The sequence below is a fragment of the Pteropus vampyrus genome, unplaced genomic scaffold, assembly GCF_000151845.1.
Source record: "Pteropus vampyrus isolate Shadow unplaced genomic scaffold, Pvam_2.0 Scaffold32, whole genome shotgun sequence".
NCBI classification, from domain to species: Eukaryota; Metazoa; Chordata; class Mammalia; order Chiroptera; family Pteropodidae; genus Pteropus; species Pteropus vampyrus.
The window spans coordinates 3497729-3521022 of record NW_011888813.1 but is presented as its reverse complement, the minus strand read 5'-3'; the positions used below and the strand labels follow the sequence as shown (position 1 = coordinate 3521022).

Here is a 23294-nt window from a genome sequence, read left to right as displayed (position 1 = left end):
TGTCACATAACCGAGCATATGAATCTGTAGTATTTCATTGCTGGGAAAGATATCATCGTAATGCATTTAAGAAATCTTCACGTTTCTGTAGTTTAATGTTTAAAAATTAGCTTAAATATATAGGGGTGGAACGAAAGAATAAAGGAAGATAAAGCATGAAATATTAAAACTAGATTGTCAGAGGGACAAATTCTTCTCCTTTTTTTATGTTCCGAAGATAACTTTCCTGCTTCATGGTTCTTTGACATTATGACTTGAATTTAATGGAAAGTAAGTACATCTAAGTAAAAGTGAACAATCTGCTAATTTATCAGAAAGATTCTTCTACACTGGGATAATTATCAGCTATCTTCATATATCAGATGAACTGGAAATTCAAAAATATAGAAATTAAGGTATATAGAAATTTATAGAAATTAAAATATGTAGAAAGTTATGACCACATAAGATATAGATCTTTTTGTTCAAGTATTAATACTTAAGCACTTGCATTCCTTTTTAGACTAGTTTTTTTTTTTTTCAAATTTATTTAACATACTAAAATGGAAAATCTTTCATCCCATTTAAATTCTGTAAGAACACCAACTATATTATAAACCCGGCCAACTATTGTCCAACTTAGGATTTTATTGCAAGAAAGAACCTTTAAGTTTGTACAGTGTCATTATTTAAAAATATGAGTAAAGTGAGGTTTCAGAGAAGGTCTGTGACTTTACCGGTGCCATATAAAATGGATTACATGCTATGCCAGACTCATAATTAACGTTCTTACCATTATGTGTATTGCCATCTAAAGTCTTTGTTCTTTAAACCAAGATTTATTGATTGTGTACCTTTTTTGTGTACAGACATTGGGTTATAAGTGTTAGCAAGCGATGGAAGTTAATACGGGAAACGGAGATATAAAAAAATTTTGAAAATCTTTAAGGTGTGTTATACTGTTATGTAAACATTGACAAAGGAACACAGAAGAAGGAAGAGCCAACTATGACGTTTGTGTTGGGAGGGTATTATGCTGCCTGCATGTCACAAAGGCTTCTGCAAAAATGTAATATTTAAAATTAGTCATACAAAAAATATGTGGATGTTCTCCAGTTGACCAGTTATAGGTTTAACGATGGCAAGAAGGTGAGAATATGTGAATAAACACAGATAATGCCCTGAGATTGGTGTGTGAGGTGCAGGTAGGAGGCGGTAGAAAGACAAGGTTCACCTTTGAAGGTTAGATATGCATTAATGAAGCCCCCCCAAAAAAATTCTTAATAAGAAACTGACAGTATTATGATTGAACATTGAAACGTAGCCAACCTTGTAAAATTTTCTATCCTACTTGAAGTATAGTGATCCTGTGCATTTCTAATTATTTTTGATAGAACCAAATACAAATTTGCATTTATGCCACCTACATAGGAAATTTAGAATATACAGTTTTTGTTGTCCCAGAATTTTTTTGGCTAGAGACTTCTATGTGCATTCCTAAAGCATTTCTCTTTTTTCTTTTCACCAACTCCACACTTTTGACAAGAGCAATGTACTTGGAATTTTCTTTCAAGTTAAAACCTTTATCATTTCTAAACAGAAAGCTTTCAGTGCTGTTGTTCAGTTAAATTATGAGAGCCAGAGATGACTCTTAATCATAGCTCTTTAATTTGGGAGCTAGCGAGCAGTTTTCCCTTATCATTTAATGGGATTGAACTTCTGATCAGATGAGTTTTAATGCTGCATGAGACAACTGTTAACTCTACAGTGTAAAAAGGTCATGATAAGTAATACCATGCTGACCAACTGACTAAGGAGGGATTGAATCTATTTACTCGAAAAATGGCTTAGGTTATTGATGGGCTATATACTACTGTAATTCCCGCAAACTATGACTGGACAGCTCTATAAGTATTGAAGATAAGATCTGAAATCAGAGGACAAAAACGATATGGAAAGTAGAATTGCTATTCAGCTAGTCCATGCTGACATCTTGTAGTATTAGAAGGACCTCTGAGGGCATTTGGTAATTGTTTTCATAAATCTGCCAAATGAATTTCTTTTGTCATTGTTAATCCTAAAAGAACATAGGGTTGGATGGGGATTGTGTCACTGTTGCTTTGTTGGCAGTGGTGGCATAAACATGAAATCTAACTAAAGAGTTGGGCCAGGCTCACAGATAAAATAACTAATGAAATATAAGAATAATAACACATTATGAGGAAGAAGAGTGTTGAGGTGGTTGTTAAGGAATGCCAGGCAAGAAGTTCCCAGGGATTCGGGATTTGTTTTTGTCATGAATCTTGACAAGGCATGCAGAGACCAAATTTGATTCAGTTTAACAGAGGTTATTGAGAAACTACTGTGTCCCAGATGTTATGTTGTATGCTGTGGACATAAAAATGAATTGACATGATCCTTCCCATTGAGGAACATATTTTCTCTAGAAAAGCTGATGCTTATGTAGATAATTTCACTATTTACATGTAAGAACTGTGATAGAAGTATACAGAAGCCGCCTTGGAGGATGATCCTCAGATGAATCTTGAAGCTAGCCAGGTAAAGAGGAAAGAGCGTGTGCGCAGAGTAAATAATTATAGGAATGGCACAGAAGAGAAATAGCGTGATCAATGCAAAGAAAGCCCAAGTGATTTGGCAACACTACAATATACAAGTGTAAAACAGAATGGCAGGGATGAAGCTCCAGACAGAGATAGAGATTAGTCTATCAAGGGGAGCATTGCTTGCCTTTTTAAATGTTTGAATTCAGCTCTTCATCTAATGGGGAATCACAAAGGAGTTTTGAACCGGAGAGTGATACACTCACATTTACTTATATGAGGCATCACTTGGATAGTGATATTAAAGGTGGATTAGAGGTGGGAAGACCAAACACAGGGGGACCATTTAAGAGGTCTTTGAATGAGAACCAGATCTCTGGGTGAGGTAAGATGAGAGTCTGAATTAAGGAAATTGTAGAGATTCAGAGGAAGACAGACTGGAGTAGTATTTTGGTGACAATATGCAAGTGATGTTTAATCGTATGTGACAGGGTGACAGAGGAGGAGATGGCCAGAGTGTTCAAATCAGAAGACCCCAGTTAAGGTTGGTATCTGAATAGACAAGTGTACAAGGTTCTAGATAGGCAAGCAAGCAGAAGTGTTAAAAAAGTTTCCACCACAGGAATTGATATCCAGAAATTTCCATTTGAATAGGAAGGCCCAAAACAGAAGCAGGAAAAAAACTACAGATCAGAGTATAAGTTCAAATCTTGGAAAGGAATGAGAAGTACCAAAGACATTCACAGTGAGAAAATAGGGACAAACACTAAAATCTAGAGCAGGTCAGCACTCTTAGGATGGAGAGAATACTGGTGAGCATCACTGTTGATCCCAGGTCTTAAGTTATTGTTTTTATGATAGTGAATAAAAAAAAAAAAAAAAACAAACTTGTGTCCACTGCTCTGCAGCATAAGACAGGATCCTGAGTGCTCTGTATTTGTAAAACACATTTCATTCTGGGAGTCTGGTACTAATTATTCCCTTAAGATGCACAAAGATGAATTTAGGTGCTTTTTTGGCTGTAGGGATCTTTTCCTTTTTGGCCTTTATCCTACTATTGAAATTCCCATTTTTTCTTCTCTTTCTTTAGTCTGTAAACTTTATGAAGAAAGGCCTTTGTCTTTCCTGTTCCTCACTACATTTATAGCACTTGACCACAGTGCTTGGCTAGATGCTAAATAAATTGTTTTAAAAAAGAGTAGTCATATTAGCCTTGCTTCATTTTCCTATTCATATTATTTCTTCAGCTTCAATATCACCAAAGAATAAAAAGTAAGCAGATTAGACTTCAGTAAATGTATTAATTCTCAAATATTGGTTTTATTTTATCGGAACTGTAAACTTTATGGTTATATAGATAAGAAATATACTTCCAAATTATTTGGGATTTTTCCTACATTATCCTGTTTGTATCATCCCAGAGTCCTGCTTTTTAGAATATAACATGTTTTAAGTGTCGACAAGCATTTGCTTCTCCCTACTGCTTTTGTAATATAACTGAAGCAACTTTAGAGATCAGATAGTTTGACTTCCTCATTTTGTAGATGAGAAAGAGGCCGTGGGAGTTTTGAGTTTTACCTGAGAACATAAAGCTAATTAGTTATTAAGAAGAGTTTAGAGCTTGGGTCTCTGAACTCTGTGCTGATGTTTCTTTCCATTGATTATGTAACCTGCACTTGAATATAAACTTTACATTGTCTTTTTAGTGAGATAGAATTTTTAAAACAGTCATTGTACGAGAAGTATTAGACCCAGTGTATTTGATTTTTGTTAAAGGATGTGAATAATCATCTAGTATTTTATCCTGCTGCTGTTGATATCAAAATGCAATGCAAATACTCAGGTGTCTTGATTTATTTGTTAAAGTATATTGTAGATGGTGTACACGGAATACCTTCAGTTCAGTTGGAGAAAAGTATTTTGTTATTTTTTAAATATGTAATTTTACTATGGAGATATGTTTGCTTTCTTCTTGACCCTATTCATAACTAAGTAGAAAAGTGGAGAAAGTATTACTTACTGAAAGAATTATATTTTGAGGTTGACTTAGATTTGAATTTTGCAGTTTTAGTTTAATTCTTGATTTGGCGACCTAACACATTCTAAAAAATTGCCATCACCTTTTTTTATACTTCGTTCTTATATAAACATTTCCTCTCAAAATTCTTTTTAGAGTTTTGGCAAAGGAAGCTTAGTAATTAAAAGCAGCAAAATTATGGTTCCTAATATTATTGCTAACTATCAGCTATAGTCTTTTTATTCAAATATTCTGTTTTCCATGGTTTTTGGCTTTGAGTCATTCCTTAATGATTTTAGTTTATTATTATACTAAATCTCAGTAGAGGAGATTCTTCTAGATTTGAAAAATCATTTTGATCGTCTTACTAGATAATGATGAATATTTCCACTTAATTGCAAGCTGTCAACTCTGGAGGTAAAAAACTGCCTTATTTAGAAATTCTTTCTCTATTTAGGTTTATTTAGCAATACTTGTTGATGTAGTTAAGTAAATGAGCCTATTATAGAATCTGTAAGATACTCTTGTGAGTAGTTAATAGAATGGTGTTTGCACCGTGATTAATAGCCTTGTCAGCTAATTATTATTTGGAATTGTCAAAGTTATTCCTATACTGCGTTGCAAGCTGTTACTCCAAGATACATAATAAAGATGCTGGGTGTTTCTTTAACAAACACTGATTCTCATAATTGATTATTGGTTGATTAAATTTCCATAAGTTCTATTTCGTTTTGTAGGTTTAATAATATATTCTGCATACATATTCAGTTCATAAAAAGTGTCTAATTAGAACCTATTTTTAAATTTGGTGTGGCAATAGAGTAAAAGCTTCATAGGAATAAACTAAAGTCATAGGTCATATTGTATTAGTCTGCTCATGCTACTGTAACAAACCGCCACAGACTGGGTGTCTTACACAACAGACATTTATTTTCTCACAGTTCTAAAGGCTAGAACTGCCAGGGTTGGTTTCTGGTGAGTCCTCTTCCTGGCTTATAGAATGCCACCTTCCTTTCAGGAGTGGGATGGAATGGAGAAGCTGGAGAATTTGAAATCAGGGAGAGAGCTGGGGTGGTGCAAGCTTGCTTATAAGTCCTTGTGTCTCTTCCTTTTCTTATAAGGACACCAGCTCTATTGGTGTAAGGCATCACCCTTATGACCTCATTTAACCTTAATTACCTCGATGAGAGCCCTCTCTCCAAATACAGTCACAATGAGGCTTCACTATATGAATTTGGGGAGGGGGGGCACAATTCAGTCCATAACACATATCACAGTCCATAACACATATCAAATTCAATTAATGCTGTTTCATGTTTTTGGTTTTTTTTTTTTGGTTATTTTGTTATGTTTTTACCAGAAGTAATAGAATTATTGCTATGACAAAACAGATTTCTTATTTCTCCATTACCATTTCTTAGCAATGGTAGTTAACAAGGCAAAGATTGGGATGGAGTAAGTAGAAAAGCATTGAGAAAAGATAAATGTGAAGTTATTTTATAAATTTCTAGTTCGATCACTGGATGAGAACAGATTAAATATTAAGGATGGTGAGATTAGAGTCCATTAAAAAAGAGTTACTTCAATTAAATTTTCTAGTTTCTTCAAAGTGGGCAAATGCTGACTTTATTTCCCTCAACCTAGAGAATCTCTTTCTACTTGATTAGCTATATCCTGGGATTATGCATTTTTAGGGAGCAAAGCTAGGAATTTTTTCTTCTTTTTTTTAATCTCTAAAATAAAATCCCCTTTTATAACAAGTATCTAGTCCTATTCTTGGTGGTTTTAATTTTCAAATGCTGTATTAAACTGCCTTATGTACCAAATAAGGAGACTGATTATATTATGGATTAGGCCAAACTTTTCTCTAGTACTGCCTTTCCAAAGAGGATAGAGAATACAAAATATTTTATAAAAATCCAAGAAAATCATGGTTAATTTCTCTACCAACTTTCAACTGAAATAAATCACTGTGTATTTTTTTATTTTGCTTAAATTTGTTAGTTATTGTCAATATTTGTTCCGATTATCATGGTGTTATTTTTTCCTAATGTTTTGAAATGCTACCGTTTTCTACATTTTTTTCTTTTTTTAAAATTAGATATAAATGTCATTTTTTTTTAGACTAAACTTCAATGGCTCTGTGAGGAACTGAAAGACAGAGAAAACAGAGAAAAAAGTCTGCGGCACCAGCTAATGATGTGCAGACAACAGCTCAGGAATATGACTGAAAACAAGGAATCCGAGCTCCAGTGCCTCTTTGAACAAATAGAAAGGCAAGAGCAGCTTCTGGAAGAAATACATCGGGAGAAGAGAGGTGGGTTAGCTGCTCTTACTCTTACTTTTCTTTGTTTGTATTCCCGGAACCCTAGGATTGGAAAAAAAAACCTACTTCTCTTGCCTCCAGTTCAGATTATTTCCACATCCTTCTCCTTTCCTTAACTTTCCTTCATTTCTGGGTCCAGAGGGAAAACTGATCCGTCCTGAGAGTTTTCCTTCAGCCACCATGTTCATCCTGTGTGTGTAGCGCTCGTGTCTGCTGGCCGTTCGAAAGTGTTACTTTGGCGAGACACGTTTGTTCTCCTCTGGTAAAATGCCAGAATCGATTTTATTTCACTAAAATATCCATGAGTTCATTTAACAAATATTTATTTTGTTTCTGTTTTGTCTTAGGTATAGGGTCTGAAGATATCTTAGTGAATAAATCAGAAAAAAAATCCTATTCTTGTTTACATTATATTATATCGAGTAGAGTGACAGAAAATAAACATAATAAATAGGTAAATTGTGTATTACAATGTTATATGCACAATGATGAAAACAATAGAATAAGGAAAGAGCAGGAGACAAGGTTTAATATGTTTACTTTGTAGGCAATACTTTAAGTTAGACAAGAGACTTGCTTTTTTGTTTGGTTATACTAGAGATGCATCATGATGGGAAGGAGAAAAACAGCAATTACATACTGGAATCCTGTGTGTGACTTGTGTTGGCCTCAGCCCTTTCCTTATTGGTGAACTTTATTAATTTAAGGTCCAGAAAGAGGCTTAATATAGTGTCTCACTAAGAAAAACTAAACATTAACATATGGTAATTCTTTTTAAAATAAAAGTTGTGTTTTTTATTTTAGTTATCAGGATTATCCTCTCCCTAGTACCACTTAAAAATTGTTTATTACTGTACTATAGTGATTCTCAATTTTTTGGTATCAGGACTATTTTATATTCTTAAAAGCTCTTTGAGTTCTCAAATATTTTATTGTGACTTAAGTGTATCAGTACTTAACCATATTAAAAATTAAAACTAAGAAATAAAAATATCCTTTAATATAAAGATTATCATAAAGTTCATGAAATTTAACTCTTTTCCAAGACAAAAATACTGAAGAATGACATTGTTTTGCACTTTTACAAATCTCTATTGCTGTCTTAAAAAAAGACAGCTGCATTTTCATTTTTGCTTCTGCATTTAATCTGTTGTTATGTTATAGAGACTGATAAACATGTTTATTAAGAAGTAGGATGAAATAAATATGTTACTAGAAATATAAGCAACATGTTCCTGGTGAGAAGGGGAGTCTTGATTACTTCTGTTGAGGGCCCTAGTCGGAGGCTTTTAGGAGGGCTTGTGATTGATTTAGATCTTGAAGAATGCAGCATGATTTTCACGAGATGGCGAGGAGGAAGAGAGATCCTCTCCAAGACTTACCTGCACCCCAATCTCTTCTTGCATACATCAGTATTATTATTATTATTTTTTATTTTTTATTTTTTAGCATTTGTTTATAGTAGTATTCCTAAAAGAGGTGAAGGGCAGCAAAACTGAGGATTAAATTTAAGTATTTCTGAAGTATCAAAGTCTGTTGTTGTTGAAATTTATATTTGATTCTCTTCATTATATTAGAAACTTACATGTCAGGTAAGCCAGGTTAACCTATTTATAAAAGAAACATGCCATCCTCTGTGCAAATATTTTCAGTTTAATTTAAGGTCATATTAACCGATGCATGCCAGGTTAACTGAGACACGTGTCCAAGGAGATTCTGTCAGTGAGTCCTGCCAGATTTGTAGATATGAGTTGTCTTATGCTTCCTGGGCTATTCTGGGCCTGTGGATTTGTGCTGGCGTGTTCCAAAAGGAGAAAAAAAAAATCTATTAAAGAGTTAATGTTATGAACCTCTGAGAAATTTACTAATGATTGACTGAGAAATTCTTCATTATTATGATTAACAATGAAGACAATAGTAGAGAGATGTAAACTGCAGCTGGTAGGATTTAGGTATGATATTTTTTTTTAACTTGGATAGTTATTTTTAATAATTTCTTAATAAACCAACTGCTGCCTGCCTTCTGAATATTCTGATAACCTACTGCTCCTGTATGTGCCAGTGTTTCTCTATAAGAATATTTTGAAACTACGAGATTTACTAACATTTAAAATTTATGTGGAAGTTGGAATGATTTCTTTTTCAAAGATCATCGGAAAGAGGGACATCTGTATCGTACGATATAGTTGCATTCTGACTGTATAAAATGCTAATGATTATGAACAAATATAGCAGGCGGTTTTCTTAACTTATTTTTCCTTAAACTGAAATTGTGGACTCATTTAAACACAGGACCCTTCTTGCTTTCCAGTTATTCCGTGGTTGTGGCTGCGACTATATAGCAGACATAATTTTTCTTTCTGGAGTAATTAGAAATTGACACGACCTCTGAAATTCCTTTTCCATAAGGCTAAAATTTGATTTCCTTACCCAGTTTCCATTTTGGAGTAGGTGTTAGACACATTTGGCTTTGCTGGATTGGGTGGGATTTTCACTAATTTCCTATTAACTCGATACTATGACCAGTACAATAAGTGGGAAGACAGTAATTCTGAGCAGCGTGGACTTTAGAGTCAGGCTTCTTGAATCTGTCCCTTCCTGTGATATATCACATGTTGGGAATGTGCATGTAAGGATGAAATAAGCCATTGTCAAGGTCTCTGTTATTGATTTGCCTTTTCTGAATGAAAGGGAAATAACAATAGGATGTGGACGGAGGGAAACGGTCCTCCAGCTACGTCAGAAAATACTGTTTTTGTAGCAAAGGACTAACTGCTCAGGTTGGTTGTTTTGGTTAGCACCTGTGCCTTCACCAGCAGGTAGGCAGTAGAGAAAGGATGCATTAAGCCCTACTTTTTATTTTATTTTTAAATTAAATTTATTGGTTAATTAAGTTATATAGGTTAATAAATTGGTGAATAAAATTATATAGGTTTCAAGTATACAATTCATTTTTTTCTTTAGTTCAGCAGTTTTAAGTCTTATCCTAGCAATGACTGAGTGTGGCAGCTTTCAGAGGACGATCTTGGTTCAGAAAGAGGTTATTTCTTGCCTCAGTGAGGTTTGGAATGACACACAGCTGAGAAGTGTGTTTAGTTGAATGCATCCATTAGAATGGAAGTTCCATGAAGGTACTGATTTTTTTGTTCAGTGCTATATCCCCCCATGCCTAGAAGGAACCTGGCACATAGTAGATATGTCAAATATTTGTCGAATAAATGACTGAAAGAGTGAATGAATGACAGCTGCACAGATAACAGGGGAGTCATAATGTTAACGTTTAGTGGAAAAAAATCACAATGAATTCTGCCTAACCAAAATGAACTCTGCAAAACCAAAAGACAAATCAGCAAATAGTTGGCAGAAGTTGGTTAAGTAATTTAATTGGAGTGATTTACATTTTGTTTATGACACGTGAGGATTAGGTAAAAAAATATTTGTTTTTTCCTAATATTTCAGTTATGTATTACATTTTACAGTGGAAGTATTGAAACCATTTATATTTTTATTCATTTCATAACAATATTCTCTAAGAGCTCTCTGATTCATTTGGGAACACTATAACATTGTCAGTAGTAATTCTAGCTCCCATTTTATACTACAATTTGAGTTAGCTCTCTAGAATAACATGTGAAAAAAATTTTTAATACCTGAATATCAAAAATGTAAGCAAAGTATGTCAAAACTGCGTATGGCTAAAATAGTTTATTTATAATAGAATTAATGTGAATATAACTTTTAGAGTATTTTCTACTAGCTACTCATCATAGACAAGCTTAACATGGCTGTAAATGTTGAGTAGAAGGATCCAGGAATACGAGAGGTTGAACAAGTGGAAGAAAGGTTAATTGGTATAGCAGGAAAGAGGACGGTAGATGAGGTCAAAAATAAAAGTGGATCAGTGAATTTTGGAAAAAACACAGGCAAGAATTAGGTACTTTTTCTTCCAATACCTTTTTAACACTTTGAATACACTACTATTTTTGGCATTTTCACATCACAATATTTTGCATAGTGGTTTTCTTATTTTGACTATTAGCTCCTCAACATCTGTGATTGGGTTTAATTGATTTTTACCTCGTATATGTTCAGTACCTATTTGGAGAAAAGGTTGGGAAGAATGGGAGGTAGCTACTGAATTTGCTATAAGACTTTGAGACGCCTGTTTTAGTAGAACTCTTTTGAGTTTTAATCTATACTGTAGAACATTTCTCCTGACTATATTTTTTGCAAGTTGCTTCCACAAGATGATATTTGTCACATGCAGATATCCAAGGTATAGGGCCAGCTTAGTGATGAATCTGATCTATTCTCCATTATGCTGGCCTTATAGATGGCTCTGAGGATAAGTATTTTTACTACTAATAAAGATATGAGGCAGTTTTTTTGTTTTTTTTTTTTGTTTTTCGTTCAGTCTCCTAAAATTATTGTTCTGTTCAAGGCTTTGACTCTAAAAAACACTCTACATTTCAAAAGGTTCTTTCTAATGTATCTGATTTGTCTCTCTCTACCAATCGTGGTATCAACTTTTAAAGGATTTTTTTCCTACGGTTTCACTGTTCTTAGTGTTCTGAGAAACTCATTTTAGCTGACTTTTCTGTTTTTCCTTTCTCTTCCTCTGAATCTCTGTACCACTTCTGCAGGTGGTGGATGGTTGAACAGAGAGTTCTTTCTTAGAATTTATTTGTAGGACAGAAACGAGCAAGGGACTCACAGACTGTAAGTATTTTTCTTAGCGTATAGGCTAGACATGGAGTTGCATTGTTTATGTTTTTTGTGTACATTATTTATTTATTGATTTAGTTTTTCTGCTACTCACCCATTCATCTATTATTGAGAGCATTTAAAAACTACCCTTAACTTATAATTTGAAGGAAATATTACTTTTTCCCACTTTGTCCCCTGCAACTGGTGTCTATAGTTTTCCTTGGCTGTTTTCTCACATCTACTCCTCCGTCTCCATTTAGACTACCTCTGTCTTATTTAGCTCTTTATTACATCACATCTTCAAGGGTTGCTGAAGTTTCTTTTTTGAAGATCTTAACCTCTACCTTCTGCTTAACTGGTCTTCACCTATGAATCGGCCAGAGGCCCCATGACAGATGCCTTTCCCAAGCAGGCACATTCCAGTTGGTAATGTTCAAGTTCACACTGTTCCTTAGGCCTCAGCTATCCTCCATCCATTTCTCTGTTATTTAACAAAGTATTTGGCAAGGGCGACATCTTTTAGAAATAACCTTGAATATTCTCAGATTAATACAAGAAAGTAAATCATTCTAAACTTTGGTTTTTTATTTTTTATAATGAATTACTTGCAACACATCCTACAATTGACTTCCACCCCACAGCGTTTCCTTAGAGAAAACACAGACGTGTGCACACGTACACAACTGCTGTTCTCATCAGCTCTGCCACGTGAAATCTTCGTTAAGCACAGCTTTGAGCCCATGACTTCTCAGCTCGGAAACCTTCAGTGACTTTCTCACTACTGAACAAATAAAGTTCAAACTCTTACAGGAGCCCCACCATTTCCCCCCTCTCTTTATGTGAAAACTGTACCCTTGTTATCATCCTTGCTAGTAGACATTTTTTCTTTACCACTGAATTACTATTAAAACTTTAGGATATAATTATAGGACATTTGCCATTTATTGCCTTTTCTTCTGGGTATCTGGATATATATATCTTTTGATATTAAGTTTTAAGCTCTTATTTTATAGACCATTATTTTCCCATTGCATTTAGCACCATATTTTTTACTTAAACAAGAAATAAACATACTTATTGGATATTTGGGTATGTGGACAGGTGGGTGGGTGGGTGGATGGATGGATGGATGGATGGATGGATGGATGGATGGACAGACAGATGGACAAATGGATAGCACAGATTTAGCCTCCTGTCTCTCTGTCCTGTTTGTTATGCTGTCTTTATCAGAAGCCTTACCCCCATATCATATCTATACTAGACACTTAGGTCTGCTCTACCAATCAAAAAGAAAACAAACATTAATATTGATTTTTTTTCCTGATTCTTAAAGACCCAGGAACAAATACGACATTTTAGACAATAATTCAGAATTACTTCACCAAACTATCCTGGTGATGTTCTTTATTAGCTAAGCTGTTTTCCCTCTATCTTTCAAAACTAGGATACTTGGCAATAAGAGAATCCCTTTCCTATTTATCTTTCCAGAGTAAAGTCTTAAAATTCTTCATAATAGTATTTGGAAAGATGTCGATCCCGCATTCTCCTTTCTAGATTAGATGAATCATTTAATCATTTGAAACAGTTGATTATCGTAGCAACCATGAGAGAGTACAGATTTGCTTTATTTCCTATTGAGACCATTGACCTTGTACTCTAGTATTTAAAATTCATTTCTTAATGATGTCACATTTTGAAAAGATTCCTCACCACAGTCCCCTACAAGTTATGTTAGACCTTTATGTTCAACTGTGCACCCTCATTGTCATTGAGGTGGCCTTAGGAGAATGAAGGAAGCTAACGTTTCTCGAGAGCTTGCTAATTAATATTCAGGTTTTAATGTGTAATATCTCATTTAATCCTCAAAACAGCCACGTGAGTTTATTAATCTCATTGTATAGTCAGGCAGCTGAGTCTGGGAGGCAAGTTGGGGTTGGTTGTTTCTCATAAGTTTGGACAGTGAATTGGAGATGGGAGAGGACTTTGCGAAACTCAAGTTCGTGTCCTGCCACCATATCACATATCAAAATGAACCAGCGTGACTCAGTCAGCTCCAGTGGACCTTGCAAACTGGAAACAATCTGCCCTTCCTTATTTTATTAGGATCTATCCCCCGAAGTTGTAAGGAGACCAAGTTTTTGTTAGAAAAATGTTAGAAAGAAAATTGCTCTGTCAAAATCTTAAAGTCTTCTTGGCTTCCATGACAACTGAAACACTAGAAATGCTTATTCAGGAAAAATGGTCAGTTTAGTTGTTTCGATATAAACTCTCGTGATAGCTTTAATATTTCTAAAAATTTCTTTCACATTATTTTAGTATGTGATAGTGTATAATTTCTTGAATAGCTCATGGGAACTGCAAGCCTCAGGCCCAGTTAATGAAATGAACTGTAACATTATATACAAACTCTCTCTCCCATAAACAGAAAAATAAGGTCAAATCTTTTCTCATATGTGCCTCCACCACGAAAGCAATATGTCCTACCTAATCAGTCACCCAAGGCCACACCTTTCTGTAGTGTTTTTAAAATTCATAGTGATTAAAGGATACTGTAGTTTTCAGGACAACCAGTTAGTTTTCATATGCATCTGCATAAACCCCATGGCACAACTATTTTCAAGAACTATTCTTACTAACTTAGACTTTTGTGGTCATGAGAAATTTGGCTCCCTTCAAAGCTCTCAGAGTTCACTGGGGTCAGGACAGGTGAATATCCAATCTGCAATCCACCATTTCTTCCTTTTTCCCCCCTTAACATAGTCATATCTCCCCCTACAGCCTCAGCTAAGTCTGGCACTGCTATAGCTGTCTCCCTTGGGTCAACATCTCTCTCTATCTTCTTCTCTGACTTTAGAATGTGACTCAACATACCTTTCAAAGAAGCGCTTTCATCTGGAGAAAAGAGAAGTAAACAGCTGGAAGGATTTAGCTAAGATGTAAGAATACTTTGAAGTTATGAGGTTACTAGAAACTACAATGTCTACAATGTCTATGGGAAGGAGTCCTTCCTTCCAAGATCTTCTGAAGGGGAGGCATCTTTGTAGTATGATTTAGTTGTAGTGAAATGCTAATGACTGTAAACAATTATAGAAGTTAATTATTTCTAGGGCTGAAATTGTGAACTCTCATTTAAATAAGGTACTGGGCTTGCTTCCTGGGCACTTTGTGGCTACAGCTGTTTAATGTGAACACACCACAGAGGTGTGGACCTAAGTAACGCATTCTCTTGTTCCTACATATCAGTGAGACCTCCAACGGATTCTCTTTTGTATTTGTATCTTTGTTCATAGTGAGGTTAAAATGTTATTTAGGACAGTACAGGGAAGAGAAAAATGGCTGCTGTTTATATAATATGTCTTCAGATGTACTCTCTAAACACACTGATTCTCATAATGTAGTTCACTAAATATGTTTATCATAGTGGTGTTCATTAAAGGAGGAGAAATTAGGTAAATGCAATTTCAATGAAATACCCCATTTCCAAGCAAACATTCTTCACGTAATTGTTCTGAAAAAATAAACTGTTAAAAGAGGAGGAATATAACTAGTTAATATGTGGATACATTCCGGTCAGAAATCTAAATAAATGCAACTCTGGCCTACTGCATTTATACTGTTCTGCAGTATTGAAATCCACATGTATGTTTATACTAATTTTCTACTTAAATCTAAAAATTATCACTATTTTTTGCCCTCCTAACCCAGGCAGAGATATAATCTAATCAAATGTTAAGAGAGAAGAAAGACACTTTGATGTAAATACATTAAGAATAAGAGTTAAGAAGAATTCGGGATATTTTTTGCTTTTTGGGTTTGAATTCAATACTAATGCTTTACACACAGTTCCCTTAGAAACATACTCCTTTGGAATCTGTGAAGCAAATACTTAAAATGCACTTTCTGGCAGAGGGTTGCTCTAGGGTTTGCTCTCTCTGCCTTTATATAGCTGCCTCTAACATCTGGAATGAACCTGGATGAAAACCTGCCCCTCCTCCTGTAGCCTCTGCAGGAAAAGCTTTTCTATTTGTTGAATTTTTAAAACTTTAGTGTAAATTGATCTTTATTTCATCTTAAACTAATGTACTCTAGTACTTAACTTTTTCACAATCCCCCACCCAGGTCAAATTGTAACATTATTTTTGCGTAAGTCTTGGCGTAAGGTCAGCATTAGACGGGACTTAAGTGTTTCCTTGGATGCGTGCCTCCATGTAAACCAGTCTGAACTCTTTCACAGTGATACTGTGGTGGCCTTTCAATCTCCATGCCTCCATAAGCATGTCCGGGTGACTAAGCATCCAATTACTTTCACAGCTCTGTTTTATTTTTCATTTGCAATTTTTCTTGCAGTCTTTCTTTAGTTCAATTTTCCTCTAGGAGTACCTCGAAATGTGTCCTTCCTGTAAATTTCTAGTTCTCAAATATGTTATTCACCTTTCAGCATCTCCACCCCAAAATTCATTTTGTAAGAAATTGGTACATAGTCGTTAACTATACTTACTTTTGAAAAACTCCTTCTCTTTGAAATACCCATTTATTCTTATTATTACGTGGGCAGAAATATTAAGTGAGATCTATGGCTGTATAATGCACATTTGGCTGTGTGGTTTACTTTTTCTCCTTCAGTTCTGCTTGTGCTAATGAAAGTACTTGTCTTGCTCAGGCAAGCTATAAGAAAGCTAAAATTGACTTATTTTCAGTGACTACCTAGTAGTGTCTTTGGAACATGTGTTGTTTCATTGGGTTTCCAAATATCAAAGAGACATCCTTTTACTTTTAGTGAAAGCATTAGTAAATCTAATTCAGATAAGGATTTACAGAAAAGTTCACATGTAAAGCTGTGAAAAGGATTAATACGGGTATATATTTTACAAAAGGGAAAAGTTGTTGATGGGATGGCTCTGGTTCATTCTAGAGTTCTTTTCTTCATGTAGATTTCGTGCCCCCAAAGAAGCAGCCTCTGAAGGGATCATTTCTCTGTCTTCTGTGACTATGAAATGCTATAAATGTCCTGAGGAACTATAAATTGTAGATTACGGTAGCACTCATAAAGAGAACTTTTCTTTATGATTTTTGTTACTTAAGAAGCTTCCTTACTAGTCAGATGTCATTAGTACCTGTTGCTTTGGCTAAATCAGGTGCATCATAGCTGTCATGGTAACAGGAGAGAGGAGGTGTGTGTAGGTTTCTAAGCTACACGAGAATAAAGGAAGCACCTATGGTTTGGGGGATTTAGAGATTGGAAATAGAAAAGATAGATGTGCCAATTGACTACAAAGAGGATCTTACAGGGTTCTTACTTATTTTTATGTATATTCCCTAATACTACTACTTCCCTTTTCTTATTCCAGGTGAGGAGGAGAATAAGTGAATCATTAGAGCATTTATTGGTGAAGATTTATTTTGGGGGAACAATAGCTTTTTTAGATCTCATTTGTCTCATAATTTCTAAAGATCTGCAAATGTAGCTTCAAAATAACCAATGTCTGATTATTCCATGTAAGTTAATTAATTGGGATGATGCCATTTAAGATTTTTTGTGTTTTTAATGTTGCATATTTTCTCCAAAAGGAGATTTTTTTCTTAGACTTTAATTTTGATTGTGAATTACAGTATCCTTTGATCAACATGAACTTTTTCGTACCAAATTGTAGCATATTATAATTCTTGAAATTAAAGAACTTCTAGTGCTCATGTATTTAATTTTCATTAATTGTCAGTCATTCCTGTTGGAGATAATTTGGAAAAGAGGGGTCTTGTGTTCTGGAATAGATGCTAGAAATAAGGAAGAGGAAATTTTCTCCAATAAACAGCCTTGGGAAAATAAGAATGAGATAGACTATATCTGAACTTAAGAATTTAATTCCAATGGTTGATAGAGAATAAAATCAAACAAATAAATGAAACACCTTTGACTTGTAATAAGGGCAGGTGGAGGTAGAACTTAATGACAAAAGGCACCTTGATTTTTTTTGTTTTTTTGCAGAAACAGGTAGTAGGTATTCAATAGTTGTTGTATAAGTAATAAGAGAATGACAAAGTAGCAAATAACCAGGGTAGGTAGTCTAGAGTAAATAATCAGTAAGTATTAAATGTATGGGGAACTATCCTAAAAAAAATAAGCCTTGAATTTTTTTGTAACACCAAAGTAAAACAAATTTATAAGCATCTTATGACGTTTCATTCAGGAGAAGTTTCTGATGATATATGGGAATCATTACCAAGTCTTCACTATTATCAACCCAAAAGTATAAAGTATTATTTTATATATTTTTTTATTATGTATCTTCAATCTTAATATGAACATAAAGTAATTTAAAAGTTTTTTTATAGGTTAATTTGGACCTTTAACTTTGCTTTTTCCATGGAGTCTTGAATTTCACAAGTGAAAATTGTTCTCTTATTTTTGGAGACCTATCATCAGTGGTTACAATTAATGACAAAGGAATGAATTTACTTAAAATTCTTTCAAATTGGATGTTTTTATAGTATGTGTATATTGATGAATTATTAATTATTACTAGTTAAATAATAACTACTCGAGGGCCAAGATAATTTTATTCATATTCTTTAATGTCTTTTATTGCATAACAAACAAAAAATGTTGAGTGGTTAAATGGGTGGATGGATGAATGACTATTTCAACTTTGCAAAGGTAATAGTCAGCTACAGGTCTCATAGTACCAAATGAACAGAAGTGGTAGTAAGTAGTAACCCTCTCGAATCATAAGTATATGGTTCCTGAGGTTATGAGACGATATAACCAATTATTTGATATCAACACATCACCTAACCAGTCATAGTACTCAGTCTCCGTAATGCTTGCCTGACTTGTTATGATATTCAATTGTTAAGTAAAGATGACTGTTTCCGTTTTATTATTCTATTTCTACAAGCTAACTCCCACCCCTCTGGGTTCTGTGGTATGATGGATGATTGTGTTCCACTCTGTTTAAGTTACTGTTTGGTGAAACTTCCCAGAACTGTAAGATTTCAGCAATAGCTTTCAGTTAGCTCTTCATCTGTTCTCAAGTGACCTGGCAATCTTGCCCTTCTCTGTGAAGTGGGCTTTGTATGGTCTCTCATTGCCTCAGCCAATTAAGACCTTAAAATTAGGCTTTGAGGAACCCTGCTCATGCTTCCAGGAACATAATTGAGCCACTTTTCATTGAAGGAGATGAGAAGTGTTTAAGTTTGGCCAATGAACAAAGCAAGGATAAAAACAAGTGCTAAAATCACAATTAGCCCTGAATATTTTAATGCAAAAAGGGTATCAGTTTTTGGACACTATTCCCCCATTATGCTAGATTTCCCTCCATAATTTATGGTTCAAAGTTTTTTACTTCTTAGAGAGATAATTATGTAGTAAGGCATTTTGAAAGAGTACTACACCCTTATTTTTGAGGCAAATAGCTTTGCTACCTTAGATGTAAGCATGGATTAAAACATTTCTGTTGCCTCAAGCCTGAATAAGATTCTAGAATGTAAGTTCTTCAATGGATCTTTCTTTGATTTTGGTGGGAGAGATGAGTTTTCACATTGAAATATGACATTTTTATGGATTTCATATATACTTAAAAGTTATTGTGATCAAATAATGAATGCCCTAATTTTTATTTATGGTAGTTTGACTCATTTTTTTTTTTAAAGTGTCTGACATTTTTGTATTAAGTTAGTGACTATCTTTTGCTCACCATACCATTCTAGATTGGCAGTAGTTTTTCTAACGGCTAAAAGGAATAAAGAGTTACCTCTCTATTGACAAGTGACAGAAGGTTCTCTCCCCTCCTCCCCTCTCTTTCCTTACTTGTCAATTAGGAATCAGGTAAGAATGCCAAGATTTGTATTCTTGCTCAGTAAAAAAAGTATTTGCAAATGGAAATTTTTTTTCTAATGAAGTTATTTGCTTATATATGGAAATTCTATTTAAATGCTTCAAAAAACTTATTTTTCTCCTACACTGAGAATGGCAGAATGTTATTATTGACACACACACCATGTAGATAAGTGTGTGATATGTTTATGTGTGTATATGCATTTATACACCAAAGAACAGAGATGGTTTTGTGTACCATCTTATGTTGATTACTCCCTTAGACTGGAGTCACCCCACTATTCAGGAATCAGCATCAGAAAATAATTACTATGTCTATGTTGTATTCTGCAGTGGTGGTCTTGACCACACTGGGACATGACCTTGCATGTTTCTCAGTAGGGACACCATGAATATTTTGAACTGGACAGTTCTTTGTGGTGTAGGATGCTGCCACACGTTGAAGGACTTTTGGTTATCCAGGCCTCTAAATATTAATTACTAGTCGCACTATCCATTTTCTGAAACAAGAAAAATGCCCACGCACATTTCTTTGAGAGAACCATTTGATGTCTTTCTCGAAGCATAAAAAATTTTATTGCACTTACTTGTTTTCTTGTATATATCATCCCATAAAACTATGAACCATGTGAGAGCACAGACCTTGTCTTAGGTATATCGGGTTTAATGACCTATCACTGTGTGTGATCCATAAGCATTTAATACATATTTATTCATAAGATGAAATGTAATACTAACTTTAACATTGAACTGATTATTTAAACAGCATTTTCCCCAAACAATTACTAAGTAATATTGTGAAATTATTTAAGCAGAGCTATATCATGAACTTTATTTACTTGTTTATCTATTCATTTATTTATATCCTGATTCCTATAACTATAAATAATTTATACAGAGTTGATTTAATTAAAATGTATGCCATCATAGAGTAGCACTATCCAAAAAAAAAAATGAGACACAAATGTGAGCTACGTATGTAATTTAAAATTATCATATGGCGACATTAAGAAAGGTAAAGTGAAAATGTTACATTAATTTTAATAATGTATTTTATATAACCCATTATATCCTAAACATGGTCATTTTTAACATGTTTTTAATATGAAAAATTACAATATATTTTACATTGTTTTTTCATATCAAGCTTTTGAAATTCAGTATGTATTCTACCCCATATAGCACGTCTTGCATCCAGCCAGTCTCATTTCACATGCTTGGTAGCCACGTGTGTGGCTCGTGGCTAATGTATCGGACAGCACAGCCATAGAACACCTTTTATATTGGCCATTGTTTCGTCTCATCATTCATTTAATGAGATCTTCATCTGTAGTAGGATTGCCAGGATTGTTGAGAACCTTTGAGAAAGTCCCAGATGATAGATGTAAATAGAAGCTCATATACTCTACTATTCTATTTGTGAAAAAATTGTTTTCTTTATATCTAAAAAATGATTTAGGGCTCCTTACAATAAAGACTGCAGCCACCATACCAAAATATAAGAAGAGAAATTAAAGATGTGTAGAAATGATTTGCTTAGGTTAGAGTCTTTGAATTTCCTAGTTTTCTATACATCTGTGTAAAAACAAATGGTAGAGAATTACAGTTATTTATGTAGCTGGGTAGTAGATAAGATAGCTTTAGCAAATCAGAAGGAATGATATTTCAATTGAGTAGATTTATTTACCTTCTGTACCTAGAGTTTTCTCTGTGTTGTATAGATTGCAGTGAATAATTCAGATGGTTATTAAATACAGAGTTCATTCTTTGGAGTACAGAGGTTATATTATTTTTGGTTTAGAGTTTAGAGCTTAGTAAATATTTTATTCAGGCCAAAGTTATTTTCCATTCAGACTATGGAGTGTTAGGCTTTGACTGCCTAGACAAAGTTGTTTGTCTTTAGCTTTTAATTTTTCAAAATTTATTGTCTTCTAATGAATTCAAAAGAGTTTTTATTAGCTACACGGGAAATAAATGAAAAGGGACCTAATGTTTTCTGAATGCTTATCACGTGCCAACCTCTATATTAGAGACATTATATAATTTCTCAGTTAATCTTTTCTTCGAGGTAGATATTTTTATTCCTGATTTATTAACAAGGAAATGGAAACTCATGAAGGTTAAATGAGAATGCTTTGGATCCCTGGATAATGTAGGAAAGAGTCCCTTGTAAAATGTAGCCCGATCAGGTTGCAGGAAAAGACTCTATGTCAGCTTATTTACATTAAACTGCAGCCCATCGCTGTCATTTACCACTCAGCAACCCAGAGTAATTATTTTGTAACATTAATTATATGGTCTTACTACCCTACCTTAACCCTACCTTGCACTTCATTAAAAAAAAAAATTCCAAGTTCATTACCGTGATTTACATCATCCCTTCTATTTGACTCCTGCCTTCTCTCCAACTTTATCCATTTTCCCTTTCAACATAAGCATTAATTTCTAGACATCTTTTATGTTGGTCTTATTTTTGTTCCTCTTACATACCAAGCTCATTTCTGCCTCTTAGCTTTTCACACCTATTGTTTGAACTTCACTTCATACCCCCAGACTTCTCCACTCCCAGACACACATGCTTTGACCTCCCCATGTTTTAGATCTCAGCTTAAATGATGTTTTCTCAGAGAGACCTTGCTCCATCACCCAATCTGAGTTAGGTCCCTTCCCTTATTTCTATTATTGCAGCCTTTTAATTTACTGTAGAACACATAGCGCTGTAATATTATTCGGATATTTGATCATGTATTTATATATCATCTGTCCTTCCCACAAGACTGTAAACTCCACAAGGCCAGTGACCAAATATGATACCCTTTCTGTGGTGGGTGCACAGTTAATATTTGTTAGAAGTAAATAATTGTCTTTTGGTAACTGGATTGCCATAATTGTATGCTAAACTTTTTTTCCCTAACTTAATTTTCTCACTTATCTGTTTGATCTATTGAATTCCTAGCCCCATATCTCCCTCTGTGTTCTAAAGGACACTATATCTTGACCCACGGCTTTTTAACTGGGCCTGCACTGACCTGGTAGCTCACTCCCCTCAACACAGGGATTGTTTCAAGAGTTGTGATCCAGTCTAGGCCATTCTGAGTCCCTCCTTGACTGAAAATTTTAAACTCAAAATAGGAGGGAAAAGCTCTTTTTTTTTTTTGCTTTGGACATGATATTAAACAGTTATAAACCTTCTCTGTCAAAGATCTTAGTCTATGTCAAGAGAAAACAGTGATAGCAGAGAAATGAGCTAACACTCAGAAAACAACTAAAAATGTGGGCAAGGGACAGGCTGGCTGGTGCCAAACCCTATATTCATTGACCCTCATCTATGCCTGTGCTCTTTTTGATCAGATGCTGCATTTCATTCCTTCCTTTTTGGCTTCAACTATTTAAGCTTGGCTCTCTTTCCCTTACAAGCAGAATCTTGACAGATTAGTGCTCCTGATCACATCCCTAACTACACACAGCAGGAACAGTCAGGATCCATGCTTCACTATAAGATCATGTTAAACTAATTTTATTTAGTTTGCAAATGACAATTCCACTTTTTCTGCTACTATGTGTTTTTTGTCCAGAATTTTTACTAGTAGTCCTTCAATTTATGAAAACTTAAGTAAAATATCTATATGATATATATATATACATATACACACACACACACACACACATATATAACACAAAATGGTTATATACTTATAGACTATAACATTTATTGCTAAAATTATTGTCTTTCTATGGTATATAAATTTTGGGTCCATTGGCATTAGTTGTTTAATTTTTTTTTTGAGGCAGCATTTTTTTTTTTTACTGAAATTTTAAAGTAAATACTATGAGACTTGTTGACAAGATGAAAGTCATACTGTGAAATCATGC

General features: G+C 34.3%; 1 protein-coding gene across 11 annotated transcripts in view; it reads left to right on the top strand.

Moving 5' to 3' along the window:
- The window catches only part of CEP128 (centrosomal protein 128), a 357353-nt gene that overhangs the window by 144788 nt on the left and 189271 nt on the right, over positions 1–23294 (top strand). For all 11 annotated transcript variants that reach the window (XM_023528829.1, XM_023528828.1, XM_023528831.1 and 8 more), the window contains one exon: positions 6682–6874. In XM_023528829.1, the coding sequence (XP_023384597.1) occupies positions 6682–6874 (193 nt within the window). The remainder of the gene's footprint in view (positions 1–6681; positions 6875–23294) is intronic.